Source organism: Orcinus orca, chromosome 5, assembly GCF_937001465.1.
Source record: "Orcinus orca chromosome 5, mOrcOrc1.1, whole genome shotgun sequence".
Taxonomy (NCBI): Eukaryota; Metazoa; Chordata; class Mammalia; order Artiodactyla; family Delphinidae; genus Orcinus; species Orcinus orca.
In genome coordinates, this window is record NC_064563.1 from 62,405,534 (window position 1) to 62,427,626 (window position 22,093).

At 38.9% G+C, this 22,093-nt stretch overlaps 1 protein-coding gene across 4 annotated transcripts in view; it reads right to left on the reverse strand.

Moving 5' to 3' along the window:
* The window catches only part of PEX5L (peroxisomal biogenesis factor 5 like), a 254,902-nt gene extending 252,191 nt beyond the window's left edge, over nt 1-2,711 (reverse strand). For all 4 annotated transcript variants that reach the window (XM_049710654.1, XM_049710653.1, XM_004270504.2 and 1 more), the window contains exon 1: nt 2,253-2,711. In XM_049710654.1, coding sequence (XP_049566611.1) covers nt 2,253-2,273 — 21 coding nt within the window. In that variant the 5' untranslated portion in view covers nt 2,274-2,711. The remainder of the gene's footprint in view (nt 1-2,252) is intronic.
* Nucleotides 2,712-22,093: the final 19,382 nt, after the last annotated feature.

Below are 22,093 nucleotides of genomic sequence, written 5' to 3' on the forward strand. Positions count from 1 at the left end.
CCCTGGTCCACTTTACCAAATATGTATCCAGATTTTAAATCACAAATATTTTGGAGTATTTGGGCTATGCTTCTTCTCCCTTGTGATTAGAGTCAGGTACGCACAGGAAGATGATACTGTCTCTGATAAGGAAAGATTCTTTATTTAATGTAAATGTACCAACACAATGGAGATTTTGTCTATAGGCTAAATACTATTCTCTGGGAAAGAGACCGGGATTTTAAAATGTCAGCAAGTAACTATATTATAAATCAGATTGAAATAAGTGGTTTTTTGGGGGGTAGGGCATTCCCACTCAGATGATCGTATCATTTAATAGCTACTAAACTATTAAAGCCTTAGAAGTTAACATCAGTGGTCAACAGTAAAAAGGAAAAAAGTACTGTGCTCTGAAATTTTGGCAAGCATATTGATTACAATATTTAGTAATGTTTCCAAGCTAAGCTTGGCAGCAAAGATTCGTGAGTTTTACTGCAAGCCATCATATTTGCTGTTATAGCAGTACACAAGCAAAAAACATTAAGGCAGGATCATATGCAGAGTCTTACATTTTGTCTATTCCCTCAAAGTGAAATGAAACCCTCAGACATTATTCTAGACAATTCAAGTTTCAGTAACATCAATCCTTGAAGTATTCAGAAAATTTAGTTTAAATTGTTTTGGGGGTGCCTGAGTTTACCAGATTGTTGCTTCAATTCTTCATTCACAAAAACATATTTTCAAACAAAAAATAATGTGGAAAGTTTCAGTAAATTGCCCAAGTAGTCAATTATGAATTTTGTGTGAATGAGCAATTTTCTGAAGATTGACTCCATTTGTTAAAATCTTCCTATTTTTACTGCTGTGGAGAAACTGTTTAGGGATAATAAATAGATAATACATAAAATTATAAGTATCATTATTGGGTGAAGATGAAATATAGAGCTATGGTAATAATCCTTTGTTAATTTTTTTAGCTGTGATTGTTTGAATGCTTCTTTGTTACTAAACTTTCCAATTAGTGTAGCTTTAATAAGAAACATGCAGATCGTATTTATTGTTTATATTTAGAAATATACTTCAGGCACTAATTATTGTCCAACAACTGTGATATAATTCTATTAATAATTTTCAAAACAGGATGATGTCAGTAATACGGGAAATGCTTTTAGAATTCTGATAGTGCTGATTCAGAATTCTTACAAAACTTAGGAATATGATACAATACCATTTTATATAAAAATAATTTATAATACAAAAGAATTTCCCCAAAGACTCAGAAATTAAATATTGGGTAATACTAAGTCACAAATGCAGTAACATGTTAATTTATCTATTTTAAATTGCTCTAAAGACACAGAAGTAACATCCTCAGTATTCATACACATTACACACCAGGGTGAAAGCACCACATATGATAACTGTATTTGACCATCTTTGTAATGGAAAGGAAGCCCAAACATTAAGTCCAAGACTAAAGCATTTAAGAACAGTAAAAAAAGAGCTCAGTTTATACTTTAGGAAGCTGAGTTAGTATTTCATTTTTTTCCCCTCAAAGAATACACCTGCCTTTATAAGGAAGAACCAAACATGTGAATGAGAACTGGAATCAAGGTTAAAGTAATCTTGCCCAAGAGAGTAGAGAAGCAGTGGCTCAGCTCAGATGAGTTTTAAAAACCAGAGACAGTACCTCCCCTGAAAAACATTAGATCCTCTTGGACATGTTTGAAATTCATCCTCCTAAGTCATCCTGTGACTATAGGGATAGGTGACAATGTCCCATCATCTGATGGGGGAAAATACAGCACAAACCATTTAAAAAATTATCACTTTAAAAAATAATACGAAAGTGGCAAAGTGTTCCAACTGCCAAGAAACCTTTGCAGATGATATAGGAAAAGCTTTGTCTTTCCTATTATTGTTTGCCCTTCAGTTGACATACATGCCGAGTTGCATCAATAGGATTACAACGGAAACACGGTCATCTCCAGGTTTCCTCTTTTTGGATTCCTTGATCTTGCTTAAAGAAACAGGCTCAGGGAATGCACAGAAAACAAACTTCCCAGTCAAAGTTCTGAGGTCCTTCCTCCCCTTCTCCCACAGAAACCCGTCTAGTTTTACCTATAGCACCGGACTGAAATGTTATGGTCACGTCGCACCACTTCACTTGTTGAACTGTATGAAGGCAGCACTTGACCACAGTAACTTGGTGAACCCCCTGGCTCCTATATTAGTCCCCAAGATCCCTATCCAGTTCGATGGAAATGTCTTACCTGCATGTGTCCCTGGTACATTCTGCTTCAGCTTCTTTAGGGCTCCCTGAGGCTGCCGGATGCTTTCCCCCCCGTGTTGACTTGCACACCAACAGAGGGGAGAAGATGGGTTCTCAGAGGGTGCCCCTGAGCCAGGTCAAGGCTCCAGGTAGCCTGGCCGGCGGCGGCCCCTTGACAGCGCTGCGGGCTGCCGGGAACTGTTCTTCGCTCGGGGTTCTGAAAGCGGACACAGGAGAGCAAGCAGAGGAGGCGAGGAGCCCAGGCGGCCACGCTCTCCCGCAGGCGCAGGTCCTGCTCGCCGGGCGTCTCTAAAACTCACTCCTTCTCCGCCGAACACTTTCTCGCTTCCTGCCTGGCTGCCTCATGTCTCTCTCACTCTTTCCACAGCGAACCCTTTCCTCCTCCCAGCCCTGACGTGAGCGCCCACACCAGCCGCTGCCGCCGCTGCCGCAGCTGCCGAGCGGGGCGCGCGCCGCCCTCCCGGCCGCGTCCCTGCCGAGAGGCCGCGGGGCCGGGCACGCGCGCGCGCGTTCCCAGCGGGCACCGGGAGCGGCCGAGGCAGGCGCGCGCCCCCCTGCGCGCGTGATCGGGAACGCGCGCACGTGGCGGCTAAGTGCCCGCGGGCGGTGGTGGTCTTACCAGGTGTTCAGGTGCGGCTTCGGCTTCTAGGGAGATTCCAGCCGAGCTGGCGGCTAGTTGCAAGAAAAGTAGGAGGAATATATATGTATTGTCTCTCCAGGAGCCATCAATACCGACTAAGCCCATCATCCTACAGACAATAAGCTGAGCGCGGGGGTTTCCGAAGAGTTTACTTCTGTTCTGATTCAGCTCTCACAAGTTACCTCCCTGTCAATCGGTGAATTAAGCCTCTCCCCACTCACCCCACCCCTAATTCATTGCTGACTACCCTGAAATTGCAAACTCCAGTCCCTAAGGGCCTTCCACGATTTGTTTTTCTCTCTAGCACTTAACATCACCTAACATCCTGTATATTTTATATATTTATTGTCTGTCTCCATATATACAATGTTATTTCCATGAGATCAGGGATATTTGGGGAAGGAATGTATCTGTTTTTGCACGGGTGTGTCAGGGCATAGTACAGTACCTCCTGGCACATGGCAGGCACCCTATAAATATTTGTTGAATGAAAGGGTGTTTACTATGTAATATATAGGTAGAGTGCATTTAAATATGTCTCAAGTCGAAGAGAGTGGATAGTTTGATGTAATGTTTACATTATAAATGTATATACATACACATATACACACCACGTGCTGGTGTATGTGTGTATACTGTGATTACCTACTTTTGTTGGTAAAAAGATCTCCAATCACACAACATGTCCCCCAAATTATATACAACATGATATAATCCCCCAAATCTTGCATATAGCATGATATACTTTTCATAAAGTTAAAAAATAAGACCAAACTCCCCAGGAATATAAACATATTTGTATATAACTATATGAAAAGGAAAGCAGTAGAACAATTAATATAGTCTTTAAAATGTTGGTGACGCTGGGTAAGGGGAGGTATGGGAAAGAGATGAGGAGGTATTTTATATGAAGGTTAATTGTCAGTGTTTTAGTTATTAAGTTGGGTGGTGATTCACAGACATGTACTACCCTATAAAAATCATATGTAACTAAATAAAGCCATGCATGGACTAGTGAGGAGAGAGTGAAATGAACCCCCCAAAATGGTTAATCCAATTTAATGCACCTGAGGTCCTAAAACAATCAACCAACCAAACACAAAATGACTAAGACTTGTAGGCAGGAGACATGGATTCTTATTAGACTCCACCAACAGTTAACCTTGGACAATTTCCTTTACCCTCTTTAAACTTCAGCTTTTTAATGTCTAAACCCTGCATGATAAACTGATTGTTTTATCTTAAGAAATGAGATACGTTCATAAGCACTATAAACTGTAAAGTACCATCCAGTTCTTGTTTTATTGTCCTTTATAGGACAGAGCACTGGAATAGGAGTCAATAGGTAGAAGTGCAACTTCTGTCTCACTACCTCCCTGGTCTCTTGGGCAAGTGTACTAATTCTCTATTTCCTCACTTTTGAGGTAAGGCAAGTATCTGCCCAGCCTATTGCACAGGGCTGACTGAAAGTATGCAAAGGGAGTTGTCAATTTTAAACCACCATATACAAGTATGTAAACAGGCTTCTTCCTGTCCATAAAATATGAGTGATGATTTCTTGAGACCTCAAGCTCTATAAATTTAAAAGGGGGAAATTATTTATTATAAAATACTTGCATGTTGTCAATAGTATAGAAACCTTGGGGAAATTCTAGTATTTGATTTGAAAGTGCTAGAAATCTGTGAAGTAACACTGGGGCCAGAATTTTCCAATCCATTACATGCTTATTTTTATCCAATGGAAGATTCAAGGAGCCATCGACCATAAAAACATTTGAACCTGTACGGCAACTACTTAGAGTTGAAGACAGAAGTCAATACATCCTCTTTTTAAAACCTAGGTAATGCCCTTAGCTACTCCCTACATTCACAAAATCTCAGGAATGCAAGTGCATCTGTGAAAGCATCCCTCTCTCCGTTTGTTCATTCATGCATGCATTCATTCATTCTTATTAAGAACTTAGTACGTGGGAATGCTGTGCCAGGTGCTGAAATACACTGACGAATGAGACAGACATGCTCTCCATCTCCATGGTGCCCACAGTCCAGCTTCCTGACAGGAGTACATTTTACCATCCTAGAAAGAGAAATCTGTCCAGACTTTTCTTAAAACAACAACAACAGCAACTCTACAGAGATTTCATAATTTCCCCATTTCTCTTATCTAAGAGTTCACATCTAACTTCTTCTAGTCAAACATTTCCTCCTTAGTTATGAACTTTATCTCTGCGGCACAAATATTTCCTTCAAAGCCTATAAATACGAACTGTGTGAGCAAAGGCACTTGGCTGGTTACCAATTCAAGTGTCAGTATCTTGAGATACAGTCGATTCACAGAACCATCTAGCAATTTACATATGTCATTTGGCTAGGCCAAAAATTTTCATCCAGATCTAGCATTTTAGCCCAAGTAATATAGTAACTTGGTACAAAAAGAAACTTTCCATGTGCGAGTAGACATACCAGTATAAAATCGATAGGATAAAGCAGGCGTGAATTTTATGATACACATAACAAAAAGCTGAATCATAATATAATTATATTTGTGGAAATCTTTTTTTGCAAATCAGATTGTCTTTAAGAGATCTTGAAAGGAGAAAATGTGCATAACTTTCTCTATTCTATGACTGCAGTGATGGTGAGAAATGCATCTCTTTGTGTAATCCCTGGTCCCCCCTGGGAATCATTAAGGTAAGCTGGCAGAAGGCAAACAAAAAAAACCAGAGATGCAGTAGCTTGAAAAAGGTGTGGTTCTTTTGGAACAAAAGCAAGTGGCAATAGCTGTGTGTCTGCTTCTCTGATACCAGAAATATTTGAATAAAAATGGAAATCTCTGCCAAACATCAATATACTTTGACTTTTCACAGGATTTTCTAGTTTTCATATTAATAACTGGAATCATGGGAAAACAACTTTGAAGATGAACTTGGAATAAGCGTCAAACTCAAACAATTACATCTATGATATGAAGCAAAAAAAAGAATGTCTCCGTAAACACTGTGGAAGGAACAGTTACTAATGAATCTTTTCTAACCAACCTGCACACTGGTATACATCTCATTGGCGGTAATGCTGCCATCAGCAACAGTTAAATTTATAAGTGGCTGGGCCATGATTGCCCATCTAAACCCAGCATAATTTGTATTATGAAGGCACACATTGTTTCTGAGGAAAATAAAGATAAGCCGTGTTTCAGTCCTTTTGCATGGTTGTTTTGCAACCTAAGATCGACATGATTTAATACCAGACCCAAGGTCCAGAATATATTTCTCATTTTAAATTCAAAGACGCTTGTTACTCAAAGTGTGGTCTGTTGACAAGCAGCATCAGATTCTCCTGGGAGCTTGTTAGAAATGCAGACTCTTGGGCCCCATCCTTGACCTACTGAATCAGAATCTGCATTTTAACAAGATCCCCAAGTGCTCTCTATGCACCACCAAATTTGAGCAGTACCGTGGCCTAGAAGGTTTATTTATTCGTGTAAACGTGGCAAAGCTAACGCTTGCCTTTGCGATGATAGCATGTGAGCAACATCAGTGCCAAGAGAAAAGTACAACACACATCATTCTCCATTTATAAGATAATCTCAATGTATTTTGAGTGGCCAAAGGACTTGGCACAAAATCATAACACACCCAGCTTTCTTATAGCAAGAAATGTGCTAATATTGCTTGCAGTTTTAATCACTATAACAAAATTAAAGAGTCGAGTGGTAGCAGAATATATTTTGTATTGATCAAATTAAGTTTTGTTTATTAGTAAGCGAATCCTCCTGCATATTAAATGACTATTGAAAATTCAAGATTAATTAAATCTTTTAAAAAGCTGAGTAATGATGACGTCAGTATGCTTGTGGACTTAAAAAAAAATTAGGGATAATAGTCTTTTGGTGATTCAACCAATTCTTTTATAATCTGTACAATTCAAACACTGCTGCTCAGAGATGGTACAGGAGAGAACAAAAGTCAAAATAACTGTAGACCCAAATTAAAATGACTAATTGGTTTTTATTGTTCAATCAGAGGGAGGAACATTTTGTTGAAATTTCCCCGATTGCCCTTTTTGTCTCTTTGACACACTGAATGGGATTAGCTGGTGTTCAGGGCATTAGATCTGGAAAGAATTTCAAAAGCCCACACAGCAGACCCCAAGGTGGTGGGGGAATTATGGTTGAAGAAAAGTATCAATATACGGACTCTGATGACTAGGAGATGGCAGCAGTGTTCTTCCAAATGAACAAACAAGGTGGATGCTTCCTATCAAACCAGTTTGAGAAATCACACTACAATAATTTACACTTGTTTTGTTTTCTTTGACAACTTTGCAAACAAAAATGTCTCTTGCTTTTGACTCCTCCTTTCACCACCATCCTAGCACAGACTCCCTAAACCTCTTACCAGTCTCAAAGCTAGTTTTATCTCCTTTATCCATTTCCCAGTCCAAACTATCATCTACATTGCAGCCAGGTTAATTTCACAAAGGCCAGCACTGATCATATTACTGCCCCGTTCAAATACCATGTTGGTTTCCTATTGCCAACTGATAGCCAAAAACTTTAGCTTTTTATTCATAGTCATGGAATATAGTTTACCACACAGAGCCATATCTTCCAGTGGCTGGAAGAACTGTCTTTTTACTTTGAGGAACCGTCTCTTCCCCACTCTAGCCCATTTGTATGGTGGGAAACATTTTACTACTAGGCTTTCAGGGTGAAACATATGACCCAGGCTGAGCCCACCAGGACATTCAATCCCCACTGGTCACACATTTGACCAAGTCAACCAACCAGGGCAAATGGACTCAGTCCCAGGATTATGTGGGAACAGACTGATTCTTCATTAGATTTGGTGTTCTAATGATGTAAGCTTGAAGCTGTCAGCATCTAGCAGCTGACATTAAATAAACCACACTTAAAGCTAGCCTACCCATGTACTTTTAGCTATTTCAACTAGCACAGCACATTCCCTTTTCCAATTAAGCTGGATTTTCTGTCACTTGCCACCAAAAGAATACTTATTAATACAATGGTCTTCCACAAACTGGCCCCTGTCTTTTTTCAATTCTGTGCATTCTCTAACTTTTGTAGTAACTTTACTTTTATATTATTCCCCAAATAATATCCAAGTTATCCAATAATATCCAATAATATCCAAGTAAGTCCAAGTTACACTTCTACGCTCTCCGCTTGTTGGAATGTATTCTCTCTCCCTACTCCTTTGGAATGAAAGCTCATTCATTTTCCAAGTTTGGTCTCAAATTCTATTACCTTCATGAAGCCTTTATTGATCCTCCAGTTTAATACATCCCCTTGCTGGGAACTCCTTTATCATAAAGCTTTTCCTTTGTTTAATTATTTCTATGCTTTTTTTTTCTTAACTCCCTATTAAATGTAGGCAGATGGAGACAAGAACTTTGTTTTATTCTTTGTTTTGCTTAAATAACTTACACCATCTTGAATGGAAAATTCTCAGTAGTAATTCAAGAATATAAATTATTTTGGGTGTATTTAAAATAGTATATAATTCTTGAAAATAAAATAATTTACTCTGAAGGCACATTTCAGATATAGTTCTTTTAAATAAAATATTACCGAAACTGTTGATTTTATGTAGAATCACACAATGCTAAGGCTGGAAAAAAGCTTATCGTTTTTAAAAATGGTCATGAAGTACCTAGGGGCAAGACGGGAATAAAGATGCAGACCTACTAGAGAATGGACTTGAGGATACGGGGAGGAGGAAGGGTAAGCTGGGACAAAGTGAGAGAGTGGCATGGACATATATATATATATACACTACCAAACATAAGGTAGATAGCTAGTGGGAAGCAGCTGAATAGCAAAGGGAGATCAGCTGGGTGCTTTGTGACCACCTAGAGGGGTGGGATAGGGAGGGTGGGAGGGAGGGAGACGCAAGAGGGAAGAGATATGGGAACATATGTATAACTGATTCACTTTGTTATAAAGCAGAAACTAACACACCATTGTAAAGCAATTATACTCCAATAAACATGCTAAAAATTTTTTTTAAATAAATAAATTAAGGAAAAAAAAGCTTATGGTTTTTGTGGCCTGACTACATCCTTTTTTCAAATGAAGAATGTGAGGATCAACTAAATCAAGTGATTATTCTTGACATTCTTTGACAGATGTCAAACAAATAATTATATTTATGACTGAATAAAGAAATTTGGGAGTATAATTAACTCAAAGTACACGAATGATGCTAAAATTCAGTTTGTGCCACAATAATGCTGATATCTGAAAATTTTTTTGATGAATTAATACCCTAAGGGAAGAAATGCAATGGATAAATTGTTAGACTTGGAAAAGTTGCAAATCCTCATAAAGATTTGCAAAGGCATTTTAGGAATGTGATAGAATCAAAGGTTTACCTCATATCAATGAAAGTGATCTTGGTTTTGCTACTCACAAAGAGAGGGGATTTGATTTTTTTAGAGTTCTTGTTGGAGGGAGAGATAAGCAATATTATGTCAGTTAGACAGGTGATATCATCTACAAAGAATGAAGAATTATTTCTCAAGGTAGATCCATGGTTTCTAATCCTGGTTCAGATAATTCTCTTTTCTTAGATTATCCTATTCCCATTTATCTACTGTTAAAACAGACAGTTATATGGGGGAAAATGAAACTTAAGTCTTTTTTGAAAGAGGAAATAAGATTTTGATGTGATATATAATGCCTGTGGGTAAATGTTTGTAAAATTATAACTTTTTAGAAGTAAAATAATCTTGGTATTTATCAAAGCTTAGGCGATTTTGTAGATCAACGGTAGACTAATTTTTTAAAATTCCACAAAGAATAAATCACTAGAATCACTAGAATCTTGTATATTATTGTAATAAACATCCATAGTGCCTGAGTTTATACTCTTATTATTTCCTTTCTGGACTAACTTATAAGAGTTTCCTAAATTTTTCACCCTCCCCTTTCTCTTTATTCTAATCGATTCTCTATAATGCAATGAGAGTCAACATTCAAAAATAAATGTAAATTAATCAAAAAAGCCTTCAACTTTCTCCAATAACAAGAGGATAAAATCCACATTATTTTCAAGACAAGCAAAGCTCTTTGCTATTTTTTCCTTCCAAGCTTCTTTTCTCACAAGTCCCCAAATATAATCCAGGATTATCCGGCTCTTTGCCGTCCCTGGAATATGCTGCGCTGGATGGCACCTCTGTGTCTTCACGTATGCTGTTCCCTCCATTTGCAGCTCTCTCCCTTTCTTCTTCTCCTTCACATGCTGGGGAATCCATAGGTTTGTTTCAGGCCATTGCTCAAGTGTCAGCTCCACTGTGAAGTTTTCCTTTACTCCTGTATGCCTTGTTTGTGACTGCATATTCATTTTATACGCATGCCATCGGTGTTATCTCACAAGAGTGCACTTATTGATTTACATATCTGCCTTCTCACTAGGCTGTGAGGTCCTTGCAGCAGAAGTTGTGCTTACACATCACTGTGTCCTCAGGACTGAGCACAGCGCCTGGCACACTGTGAGTGCTTACTCAACATTTGGTGAATGAATAAACTTTCATCTTTCCATTAATAATATGTTTTGAATTTTCTGAAGTGATGCATCAGTTTTTAATGAGTAAATGTGCAAAAAAGCCATGTCAATGCTAATGAAGAAAAAGAAATTATGTTTTTTTTTCTATTTATCAAAATAAGGAATTAGGCATTTGAAACAAATGGAGTCTTTTAAGCCCTCTAATGAAGAGTTATTTTCAGGCACATGCAGTATTCACTAAATTAAGATCCACAGAAGGGTAGAGCTGAAAGGGATGCTGGATATCACCTGGATCATACACTTGATTTTACAGATGAAGAACCTGAGGCCTAGATAAGTTAGGGGACTCACTCGATCAAGGCCTCTGTCCTGGCCAGCCTCTATAACCAGCTCAAAAGTGCTGGAAACCCAGGGCTTGAGTGCTTCAAGAAAAGGAGTGTAAGAACTACCTGACCAGCCAATTGGACCTTCCTGAAAACTAGGACAGGCCAGAGGAGGCCCAGACCAGTGTTGAAGATGTGATTCTTCACCCAATGTGAAGAAGAAAAGCTTTTGAGATGAGGTGGGGTGGGTAGGAAATGTGATAGATTTTCTGCTGGAATGAATTGATAAGGCACATTTATATCAGCAAGTACTCCTAAGGGGATTGATCCAATTTGGTAAATGGGAATATAGCTTGAGCTTTGGAATCTCTCAGGCTTTGAGAAGAAAAAATATTCACAGCATGAAAAGCAGACAATAGGCAATTATACTTAATATGCAAATACTCTTATGAATACAGTTTAAAAAATAATCCAATAGGAACATGGGCAAAACATGAATAAAAATTATAAAATAAGAAGTATAAATGGTCAATAAATATAAATGATAAACAAATAAAAATTTAGCAAAAGTAGCAATGAAAGAAGTGGTTACTTGAATGTAAGAGCATCATTGCACTTATCAGGTTCGCAGTTTTTTTTTTTAAAGAAAATGCTCAGTATGGAGAGACGTTTTAAATGAATACTTTCTTACAGTATTAGCACAAGTTTTCTGGAGAATGGTTTGGTAATATGGATCAAGATCTTCAAAAATGTTTATACCTAGTGACTTAGTATTTCCACTTTCAATAATTTAGAAATAATCACAAATTTACACTAAGATTTATATATGAAGCATTGCTTGTAATAATGGAAAACGGAAACAACTTAAATGGCCAACAATAGGAAAATGATAATCTATTAATTTGGATGTGATGGAACACTATTCTTCTTTAAAAATCATGATTTGGATACTAAAGCATGGAAAATGTATGAGTAAATATTAATGAAAAAGTGGTTTCTCTCATGTTAATAATAGCAGAATGCATATATATATATATCCATTAAATATTTATATATATATATCCATTAAATATTTATATATATATATAGTGTGTGTGTATACATACTATATATTTATATATATATAAAATTTCTTGTTATCTGACTCTTACTGTATGAACATTCATTGTAATCACTTGTAAAAAAATTTACCCCAAATTAACTAACCAATTCAGTATCCAAATTCATTATCTAAATTAAAAACAAAACTATAAGGGATTTTCAAATACTGTTTAGGGAAGACTCTTCAGTTGCCCCTGAGTCCTGGCAAGAGGGTGTACAGATCGCTGCAGGCTCATTGCACCTGTTTCCTACAGGCATGTAAACAAGCCGTGCATTACCACTACCATTTTCCCCACCTCCCTGATGGTACAGACATTCAACACTACCAGAGATCACTTCTGTAAGGCACCTAAGGGGTCTACCAGCCCAGGTCCAACTCAGATCTTATTTTTATTATCTAACTCATTATTTTATCATTTGTGTTACAGTACATATTTCCTGTAGTATAGAGGGAAAATGTAATTTGTGTTTGCTAATGTACAGTCTCCATGTGTACTGCATGTAAACATACTTACCAATGAGTTCATTAAGAGTTTAATAATTAGGTGATTGGTGTTTTATATGCTTTATATTATGCAGAAATTCTTGGTGGATTGTTACATTCATGTTTAAGAGTATTTTAATGACATTTGAGGAAATTACTTGGAAGGTTTTGATGGGCTTAGAACTTTTTTTTTTTTTTTGTATTTAGAGTACTGGAATATGGTTCCTGTTAACTGCATATCTAACATTTTTTGAGAAGCATATTATATTCAGCTAATGAAGAGAAGGAGAGATTCTTGTAGTATTTTTGATTTTTGTACTGGAATTAAATGCCCCTGAAATGTTAGCAGTGTCTTCTCTGTGATACTTTGAGTTTATGTTCTTTTATATTATATTTCCATGTTTTCTGAATTTTGTAAAAATAAGGTTTTGCCATGAAGTTTTTCCAGTAAAGCAAAAGAAGGAAGAGTGATAAAGGAGCCTCTCGGGACTTTACTTCTGTGACTTCAGTGAGGGGGGAAGGAGTTGCAACATATTTGTATAAGGGATGTGGGAAGAATGTGTTTCTGCATAAATTTATCATGATTAAAAAGCTAAGTTTATGACATGGGTTCTGAAAAAAGAGTTTATTAATAACTATTTAGCAGGATCCTCTTTTTTTCTCTTTTGCACCTTAAGAATTCATGTCACTTTGAGTCTCTTGAGTGGTATTGTGAGCCAGCCACTAGAATCATGAATTCTAGGCACCTAACATTAGTACAGCTTGTATTTGTATTATTTGTAGAGAAGGAACGTGAATATTTACAAGTATTCTTAAAACTGTGTGGTAGAGAAAACCGAACAGTTTCTGTACCTCAGCTGTCCCCAAGTTCTCCAGCCTTCAGGATTCTCTTTCAGTAAGAGTAGTGGAGGTTCTTTGTAGCACTTGATTTGCAGGAAGTCCTTACTCCCCCATTCTGAGACTTCCCAGGGTGTACTTATAGGTCCCCCATTACCTGGATGACTTCTTTGGGTTTCTTGCTTTCTCATAACTATTCTTCAGGCTTCTGTAGCAAGTCACATAGCACTTTGTCCCATGTGTGAACATAGGCCCCATCTGAAATCCCCCAAACTTGTTTAAGACCAGCCTGTGTTTTTTAAAAAAACTTTATAGAAGGCTTGAGGTTAACAGAAGGGGTTTATAATGTAGAAGATGGAAAACACAACTGGGGGGTAGATACTGCTCTTTCCTGCTGGCCAGTCTCCCATTTCCCTTGGCTAATGCCATGTTAGAGGGGCCCACTCCTCTCCCTCATTTAGGATTGATTTTGAACACGAACTCTCTGTTCTTGAGTCCAGGGCCCCTAAACCTGGACACATTTTTGGGTTCCAGAAATGACACTCAATGAAGAGGGCCTTTTATTAATCATGCAGAGTAATGTCACTCCTCAGTGTTCGTTTGAGAACAGGATTTTGCTCTTTTATTTCCAAAGGCCCATTATTTCTCAAACAAGGAGTCCTGGGCTTCCCTGGTGGCGCAGTGGTTGAGAGTCCGCTTGCTGATGCAGGGGACACGGGTTCGTGCCCCGGTCTGGGAAGATCCCACATGCCGCGGAGTGGCTGGGCCCATGAGCCATGGCCGCTGAGCCTGCACGTCCAGAGCCTGTGCTCCGCAACAGGAGAGGCCACAACAGTGAGAGGCCCGCGTACCGCAAAAAAAAAAAAAAAAAAAAAAGAGAGAGTCCTGAGTGCAAAAGGTGAAACCAATCCCGCATCATGAGTAACAGAAAGAAGTAAATAAACTTTGAAATTGAAGGATGTTTCAAAAAGTTTCAAAGCTCTTAGAATCAATTTCTTGGACTTAGCTCAGTTCAAAGAACTTGATCTCTCTTTCCATTATCCCCCCATTCTCTCAAAAGTCTTTGCAAACAGAAAAGTTTTCCAAGTATTTGAGTTAGTACATCAAGGCAGCCCTAATATTGGTTGGTTGGGAGTGTGTGTGTAGGGTGTTTTCCAAAGCAAACTTCAGCAGTCATGCTTTCTTTTTTCCCTGTTACCTTTCCAATGAGCCGGGGTTGGGAAATTAAAATTAATAGCACTGAAGTCATTATTATCAATTTAATATATTCAAAATATCATTGAATCCCAGCTCAGATACATACCAGACATATATAGCTTTTGTAAATCACTGAATATCACTATGCCTTAATTTCCTCACCCATAAGATGGGGATAACAATACCTACCATTAAGATATGTTGCAAAGGTTATAGATAAATTCTGTAGAGCACTAAGCATGGTGTCTTGTACATCACAGAGATTAATAATTTTAACTATTGTGATTATAATTATAATCATAAAGATCATGTCTTCAACTCCTTTGTTCTTCTTTCCCTCTGTCACAGTCACCAGGCAAAAGCCCAATTCTGATTAAATCCAATCTTCGACTGTTTTGATACCTGCTACACATTGCTGGCCTCATCTTAAATTCAGGACCACAAATCGCAAGTAGGTCTTTTGTGTCGTCCCGCAATCCTTTATTTCCTTAGTCAGTCTAGCGTCTTATGCTTCTGATCCTCAACGCCTCTTTACCTTAACTCACCCTCAGTTGACTACTTCAATTTTTTTTTGTTTGTTTGTTATTTGGGGTTTTTTTGCGGTACGCGGGCCTCTCACTGCTGTGGCCTCTCCCGTTGTGGAGCACAGGCTCCAGAAGCACAGGCTCAGCGGCCATGGCTCACGGGCCCAGCCGCTCCGCGGCATGTGGGATCCTCCCGGACTGGGGCACGAACCCGTGTCCCCTGCATCGGCAGGCGGACTCTCAACCACTGCACCACCGGGGAAGCCCTACTTCAATTTTTTATTTCACTGGGTAAGTAGGAGAAACCAAGAAGATAATTTCCACACTCTCTACCACCTCATCTATTAATCTACTTGCATCTGTGCCTGAATGCTTTACTTTCCTTTTGTTCCAAAAGACAAAAGTTCTGCTCCTGAGGCCCACTCTTCCCCTTGTGAACTGGATCCCATTCTCTCTTGTCTCCTCAAGAACTTCATGCCTGCAATTTTTCCATCTCTCTCATACATTATAAACTGTCCCCACTTCACTGCTCATTTCCATTAGCCTAAAAACATGGATATCGCCCACCTTAAAACAACACACTCCTGACTCCTCATTCTCCTCCAGTGATCAATCGTTTCCCTGTTCCTTCACAGCTAAACTCTTTAAGAGATTTGATTATTCTAGATGTTTTTACTTCTCCGTTTCTAATTTCTCAGGAATCTAATCTATAAGGCCTTTTGACTATCCTGCATCACAAAAAGTGCTTTGCAAAGGTCGATGATGGCCTTTATGTCATCAAATCTAATGGTCAACTCTCAGTCACCATCTTACTCGACCTGTTGGCAGCATCTGATACAGATTGTCACCCTCACTTCTCAGAACACTGGGACACCACTCTCTTTTGGCTTCCTTCTACCTCACTGCTCTTTCTTCCTCTCCATGGCTGGTTTCTTCTCAGCTGAACATGGGTGTGCACTGGGGCTCAGTCCTTGGGCCCTGTCTTTATCTCCATTCATTCTCTGGATGACCTCATTCAGTCCCATGCCTTCTTTACATTGAGGATTCAATACTTTTGTCTCCAGCCCTGTTCTTGCCCATGAACTCCAGACTTGCATTTCCAACTGCTTACTTGACATTTCTGCTTAAATGCCTAATACACATTTCAAACCTAATAGCCCCCAAGTCAAACTCTTGTTTCCCACTTCCCTCTAAATCTGTTCTTTCCACAGCTTTACCATTCTTCTAGTTGTTCAGGCCAAAAACCTTGAATCACCCTTGACTGTGCTCTTTCTGTCATATTCCAAATCCAATCCATCAGCAAATCCTGCCCACTCTACCTTTGAAGTAGGCAAACTACTTCCTTCTACCTCTCCAGTTTCCACTCTGGTCTTTCACCTGGACATGTGCCTGACTGGCCTTGTTTCCACCCTCCCCCTCTGCAGACTCTTTTCCACAGCAGCCAGAATAACTCTTTTAAAGCACTATTCCGCTCAGTCTGAGTCCTCATGCCTGCAACACTACATGGTCTGCCATAGTAGCCTCTCTGATCTTGTCTTCTCCTACATTTCCTTTGGTTGTCAGTTGGCTCAGGTACACTGGCCTCCCTGCTGCTCCTCCACCGCCGCAAGCATACTTCAACCTTCCTCCAGTTATCTATAACACTCATTTTCTCACTTCCACCTTGGGAATGTGTACATAGAAGGTTCTTCCTCCAGTTATCTATAACGCTCATTTTCTCACTTCCTTCAAGCCTTTGCTCAAAAGTCATTAACAAATATACCTCTCATTATTCTCTTTGAAATAGTTTATTTGGTTTTTGTTCCAGTTTCTAATTCAGAGCTCCTAAAACCACTGGAATTTCCAGTGAGGAGAGTGATACAGGTGTCTTTTATTATGTTAATGAGGTGACTTTTGGATGCACTGAAGTATGGGAACTGGTTGCCAGTAGAGCCAACCAGGTGATCAGAGGGTTGGAACTTTCAGTCTCCCCTCACCCCCGACCTTCAGGGAGGGGAGAGGGACTGATGAGTGGGTTCAATTGCCAATTGCCAATGACTTAATCAATCATGTCTATGTAATGAAACCTCCATAAAAACACCAAAGGACAGAGTTCAGAGAGCTTCTGGTTGACGAACACATGGAGATTCAGGGAGAGTGGCCTTGGAGAGGGCAGGGAGCTCAGCACCCCCTCCCCATATGTTGCCCTACACATCTTTCCCATCAGGCTGTTCCTGGGTCATATCCTTTTGTAATAAGCCAGTGTTCTAGTAAGTAATATGTTTCTCTGAGTTCTATGAGCTGCTCAAGCATATTAATTGAACCCAAGCAAGGTGTCATTGGAATCTATAGCCAGTCAGTCAGAAGCACAGGTGACAACATGGACTCGCAATTGGCATTTGGAGTGAAGGGCAGTCTTGTGAGACGGAGCCCTTAACATTTTTAATTTGGTGCTGTCTTCAGGTAGGTAGTGTTGGAATTGAGTTAAACGGCGGGGCACCCAGCTAGTGTCTGAGAATTGCTCGTAGTGTGGGTAAGTCCTATATTCCTCCCAACACACATTAAAATTGCTGATCAAAATCCTTAGTCCGCTTAACTGAAATACTAGTTTTATAAGAGAAAGACTTTGTCTGATTATTGCTATATCTTTAAATACACACACACATACAAACACACAAATACACACGTATGTATACATATATGTACACACATACATGGATGTATATTTGCACTTCATGTGTGTGTTTACATCTTTGCTGAATAGATTACAATTCAGAGGACCTTCAACTAAGTCTAAGTTATATTTATGTAGGGCAGTATTCAGAGTCTGGACTACTTCTCTGTAAAGCACTTTCTCCACCTGACCTCTTGCTCTGCTTGCTTTGAAGTATGTTTTTCTCATTTTCTCGCTCAATTTTGATGTCTGCTGATACAAACCAGCATTTCTGCCTCATATCCCATCTAACCACAACCAATGGCTTCAACTGTTATGCTTGACTCACTTTAAATAGCCATGTCTAGCCCGAGCTGTGATTTGCCCTGACAGATCAATTTCCCTACTGTGTACCTCACGGGCTACTTGGTGGCACAGCCGGTATCAGCTCCACGCACCATAACTTCCTGCCCAGTGCTTCACCTATCATACTGAACTCTCAGTGCATTCTGTATGGAAGGAAAGAAGAAAGTAACTCAAATACATCCCATCAAGCAGCTGAGAGGGCACTTGAATAGCTTTCAGTGAACACTATGAGGATATACACTTTTCAAACAATCAAACGTCTTACATAGCACCAGATTTGAAGAAAGCTATCCAGCCACTATTGGGGTTTTAAACCAGTCTTTGAGTCCCACGGTTTCTTATCCATTGATTTTTTGGCTTCTGGAGAAGTCATCACTTTCTCAATAGTCTTTAAATGGCAGAAACAAATTTTTCTTCTGATGAAGCAGCCAGTGGCAGCACAAAAATCTCCCTAGGAATGTTTATAGGTTCTTAGTGGGAGTGAGCAATGTTGTAGTCTTCTAGAAGGCAACCTAGAAAAATGTATTACATTACAAAATGTGCAAATGTTTTGGCCCCAAATTTCACTGCAAGAAATTTACCATACGGATATACTCATTAAAGTTTACCATGATATAAATTCAAGGATGTTCATTGTAGCACTCTTTGAAATAGAAAACTTTCGGAAACCACCTAAACTCAGTAGGGTCTTGTTTAAAGTGGACTTTGGGAAATTAATTTTTATGTAATCATTATAAAAGATGAGATGATTTTTATTATGTGTTTAAGTAGAAAGATGGCTATAACATATTGATTTAAAAATCATATTATGGAACATTGTATAAAGTATGAACACACTAAGTTAAAATATTTATTTGTGCATAGAAGTCCAGGCTATGTTAAAACATTTAACAGTGGATACCTCTAGGGATTGGGATTATAGGAGGTGTCTGTGTGCACTGCAGGGGTGGGGAGGAGAGTGTGTGGAGATGAAGGGGAACTCTCTTGGGCTATTTTCTTCTTATTATTTGATATTTGAAGATAAAATTACAAAATAATTTTATAATAAAAACAATTAAATATTTTAATTGTGAAAAAATCTTTGAGAGCATTTGAAATTTCTAGTGCAATAACATCTCCTGGGATTATTGTTACTGTCTATGCCAATCTTGTATAACTTTATGTCTCCAGCACCAAGACACTTTTGGGGTCGATGGGCCCATTATTTCCTTATCCTCTCACCACCGTGGGACCAGTATTTAGCCTCTGCTATGCCTTCATATAACTGAGTTTTCATAAAACATTTAATAGTGTTAAATGTTTAGCTATTTTGAATTCCCTCTTTATTTATCTACCTATCTATCTATCTATCTAAATTCAGATACTGCAAAGTAGCCTCAGGATCTTTCATTTAGAAATGCAACTACTGGATTTGTCATTGAAACATCTACCATCAGGGTCTCTTGACAATGGTAAAAAATATGAGCCATATTCTCAGGCTCCATGGCTGCCACAGTGTTCTCTGAGGGTCTGAATACTGCTTATTTTCTCCCCATGCACCCAAAAGCTATCCCATCACTGTGAAGTGTTCTTCAGATACTGACAGAACAAGCCTAGAAATAACATCTCAGAAGCTTGGGGTAAATACTTCTTGTTGCAAAAGAAATAAACAAAAATCATATTTGGTGATTTGCTTTTCTTTTTTAAAAAGTATAAAAGGCCAGAGAAACTGGTGGTTCCTGATGCTTCTTAATTTTGCTAACCAACTTCCTTGGATTGGAAAGAGATTGCCTTCTTTCATGCTGAGGGAAGCAGCAATGGAAATTATTCCCATTGTTGCTTAGTTCAAACACTTGGGAATTTATTGACAGTTCAGCAAAAACAAAGAAAAGGAGAAAAGACTAAGCACTCTGTATTTGGGTAAGTCCTTCTTCTGCAAATATAATCATGTGAGGTCAGGTGTCCTTTAAGGCCATCACAAGGACTTGTGGAAAAGGAAGAAGCTATTCAGAATTAACCCCTAAAGAAATTTGAGAAACAGCTGTTTTCTTTTGGGCGCTCCTTCCCCACTTTGCATTCCTCTGCTCTTTTTCACCCAGATGACCATTCGTTATACTGGTCCAATGACCTAAGGCAGAGTTCAGTGCCCTAGAAATAACTTCAGCTGGAAATAAGTGTCTTATCTATTGGCTGCTTTTAATTAAATTCAAGGTTCTTTTGTTTTCCCAAGAAGTACCTGTGAGGATCCCACTCATATGATTTACATATACCATGTATGCCTTTTCCTTGGCTTAAAGGATTGTCTGTGGCAGGGATTAGGTAGAGGCCATAGTTAAGGGAGATTTTGATAGGACTGGCACCCTAGATCCTAATAGGCCATTTACATTATCTGTACTTGTACATACATCATCTCACTTCATCTTCCCATGAACCTGGTGAAGAGTCAGACTGGAAGATGGCCACCATTTTTTGGACCATCATCCTATTGACAGCTTGGGTCTGTGTCCCCTGTTCATGAATCGCGGTTGGCCCTGCAACTGTATAACCAGGAGAATATGGAGGAGCATCACTGAATCCATTTCTGGGCCCAAGTCTTAAGAGATTAGCAATTTCAACTTCCTGTCTCTTAGAACAAACTCTCCAAGAGCTCTGAGCTGCCTTGTTAGAAGTCTAATTATTGTACTTGAGACTGTCACACTAGAGAGACCACATGTAGGTACATTGGGCCACAGTCCCAGTTGAGCCTGGCCTTCCACACAATCCAGCGAAGGCTCAGATGTGAGAGTGAAGGCATCTTGGACCTTCAGAACAGCTCATAAGCTAGCTGAATAACATGGAGTGATCTAAGTCAATGCTGCATGGAGCAGACACATTACCTGCTCGATTTCCTGATCCAGGAATCATAAGCTAAAATGAAGTGGTGGTTGTTTTAAGTCACTAAGTTACAGGGAAACTTGTTACACAGCCATAGGTAGATAACTGGAACAGACAATAATTATCCCAGTTTACAGATGAACTCTGAAATGAGGCCCAGAATGCTGTTGTGACTTGTTTAAGGATTTGAATACAAACTCTTTTACTAAAAGTACAGTCTATTATACCACATTTCTTCTTTATGATAATAATACTTTTCCACTTTAAAGAATGGTCTTTTAAATCCTAAAACACATGCAATTTATCATGACTTGTTGCACTGTTTCAGAAAGCTTAGGGCAAAATTTAAAGCTCAGTTATATTGATTATAGATTTTACTCACTCCTTGTTTTCTATTTCTAACTTACTAATCTATCTTATGTGTTACATCTTTTTTGGAGAGAAGTGAAACATTTATAAATTCAATAAAATACTCATCACTGTCGAACTCAATTGATGGCCCTGTTTTAGAGTTGCCAGATAAAATACAGGATATAAGTATCTAAAATGTATTCATTGTTTATCAATGAAATTCAAATTATTGGGCATCCTGCATTTTTGTTTGCTAGATCTGGCAATATTATCCTCTGTGCCAACTCCAAAGAATTGTTTCTTATCTATTAACTTTGCTACTTATCTGGTTCAGGGGGATATCAACAGACAGTTGTAGCTCAAACCTACCTGGGTAGGAAATGGTAAACAGGTAACCAGAGTTCAAAAAGATTTATGTGAAGCCTGAGGGAGTATCTTCACCAACCATCAGCCTCAGGCAGAACTCCAGCAAAAAAAAGTTGATTTATTTCCTGCCTTCACTCTCCAGCCTCCCTGACTATCTCTTTCTCCAATCCTGGGATCCATTCCCACAAGGCCCTGCTCAAACTAGCTCTTATTGTCTAATCATTTGTATATTAAATATGAATTGAGAATCTACCATGTGCCAGGCACAGTCATCAGTGGCTACTGAGGATTGAATCTATAAAAGAAAGCCTCAGGGCATAAGAGGAAAGAATCATCACATATTCAGAAGCAACATGATGCATTTTATATTTCACCATGTGTAACCAAGTCCTGTGGGAAGGCCTTAAAAAGAAGTTTCTATTTGAGCTGAGAATTGACAGAGAAGTAGGAATTTTCCAGGTGAAGGGGTCTGGTGGGTGAAGGACATTTCAGTCAGAGGAAGCAGCAAGTGAAATCTCCTGGAACATTCAGTGTGGCTGCAGTGGGGAGAGGGTGATACAAGACTGGAAAGGAAGTTGGGTTGTGAGAGTCTTAATGGCCAGCTAATGTAACAGGATATTT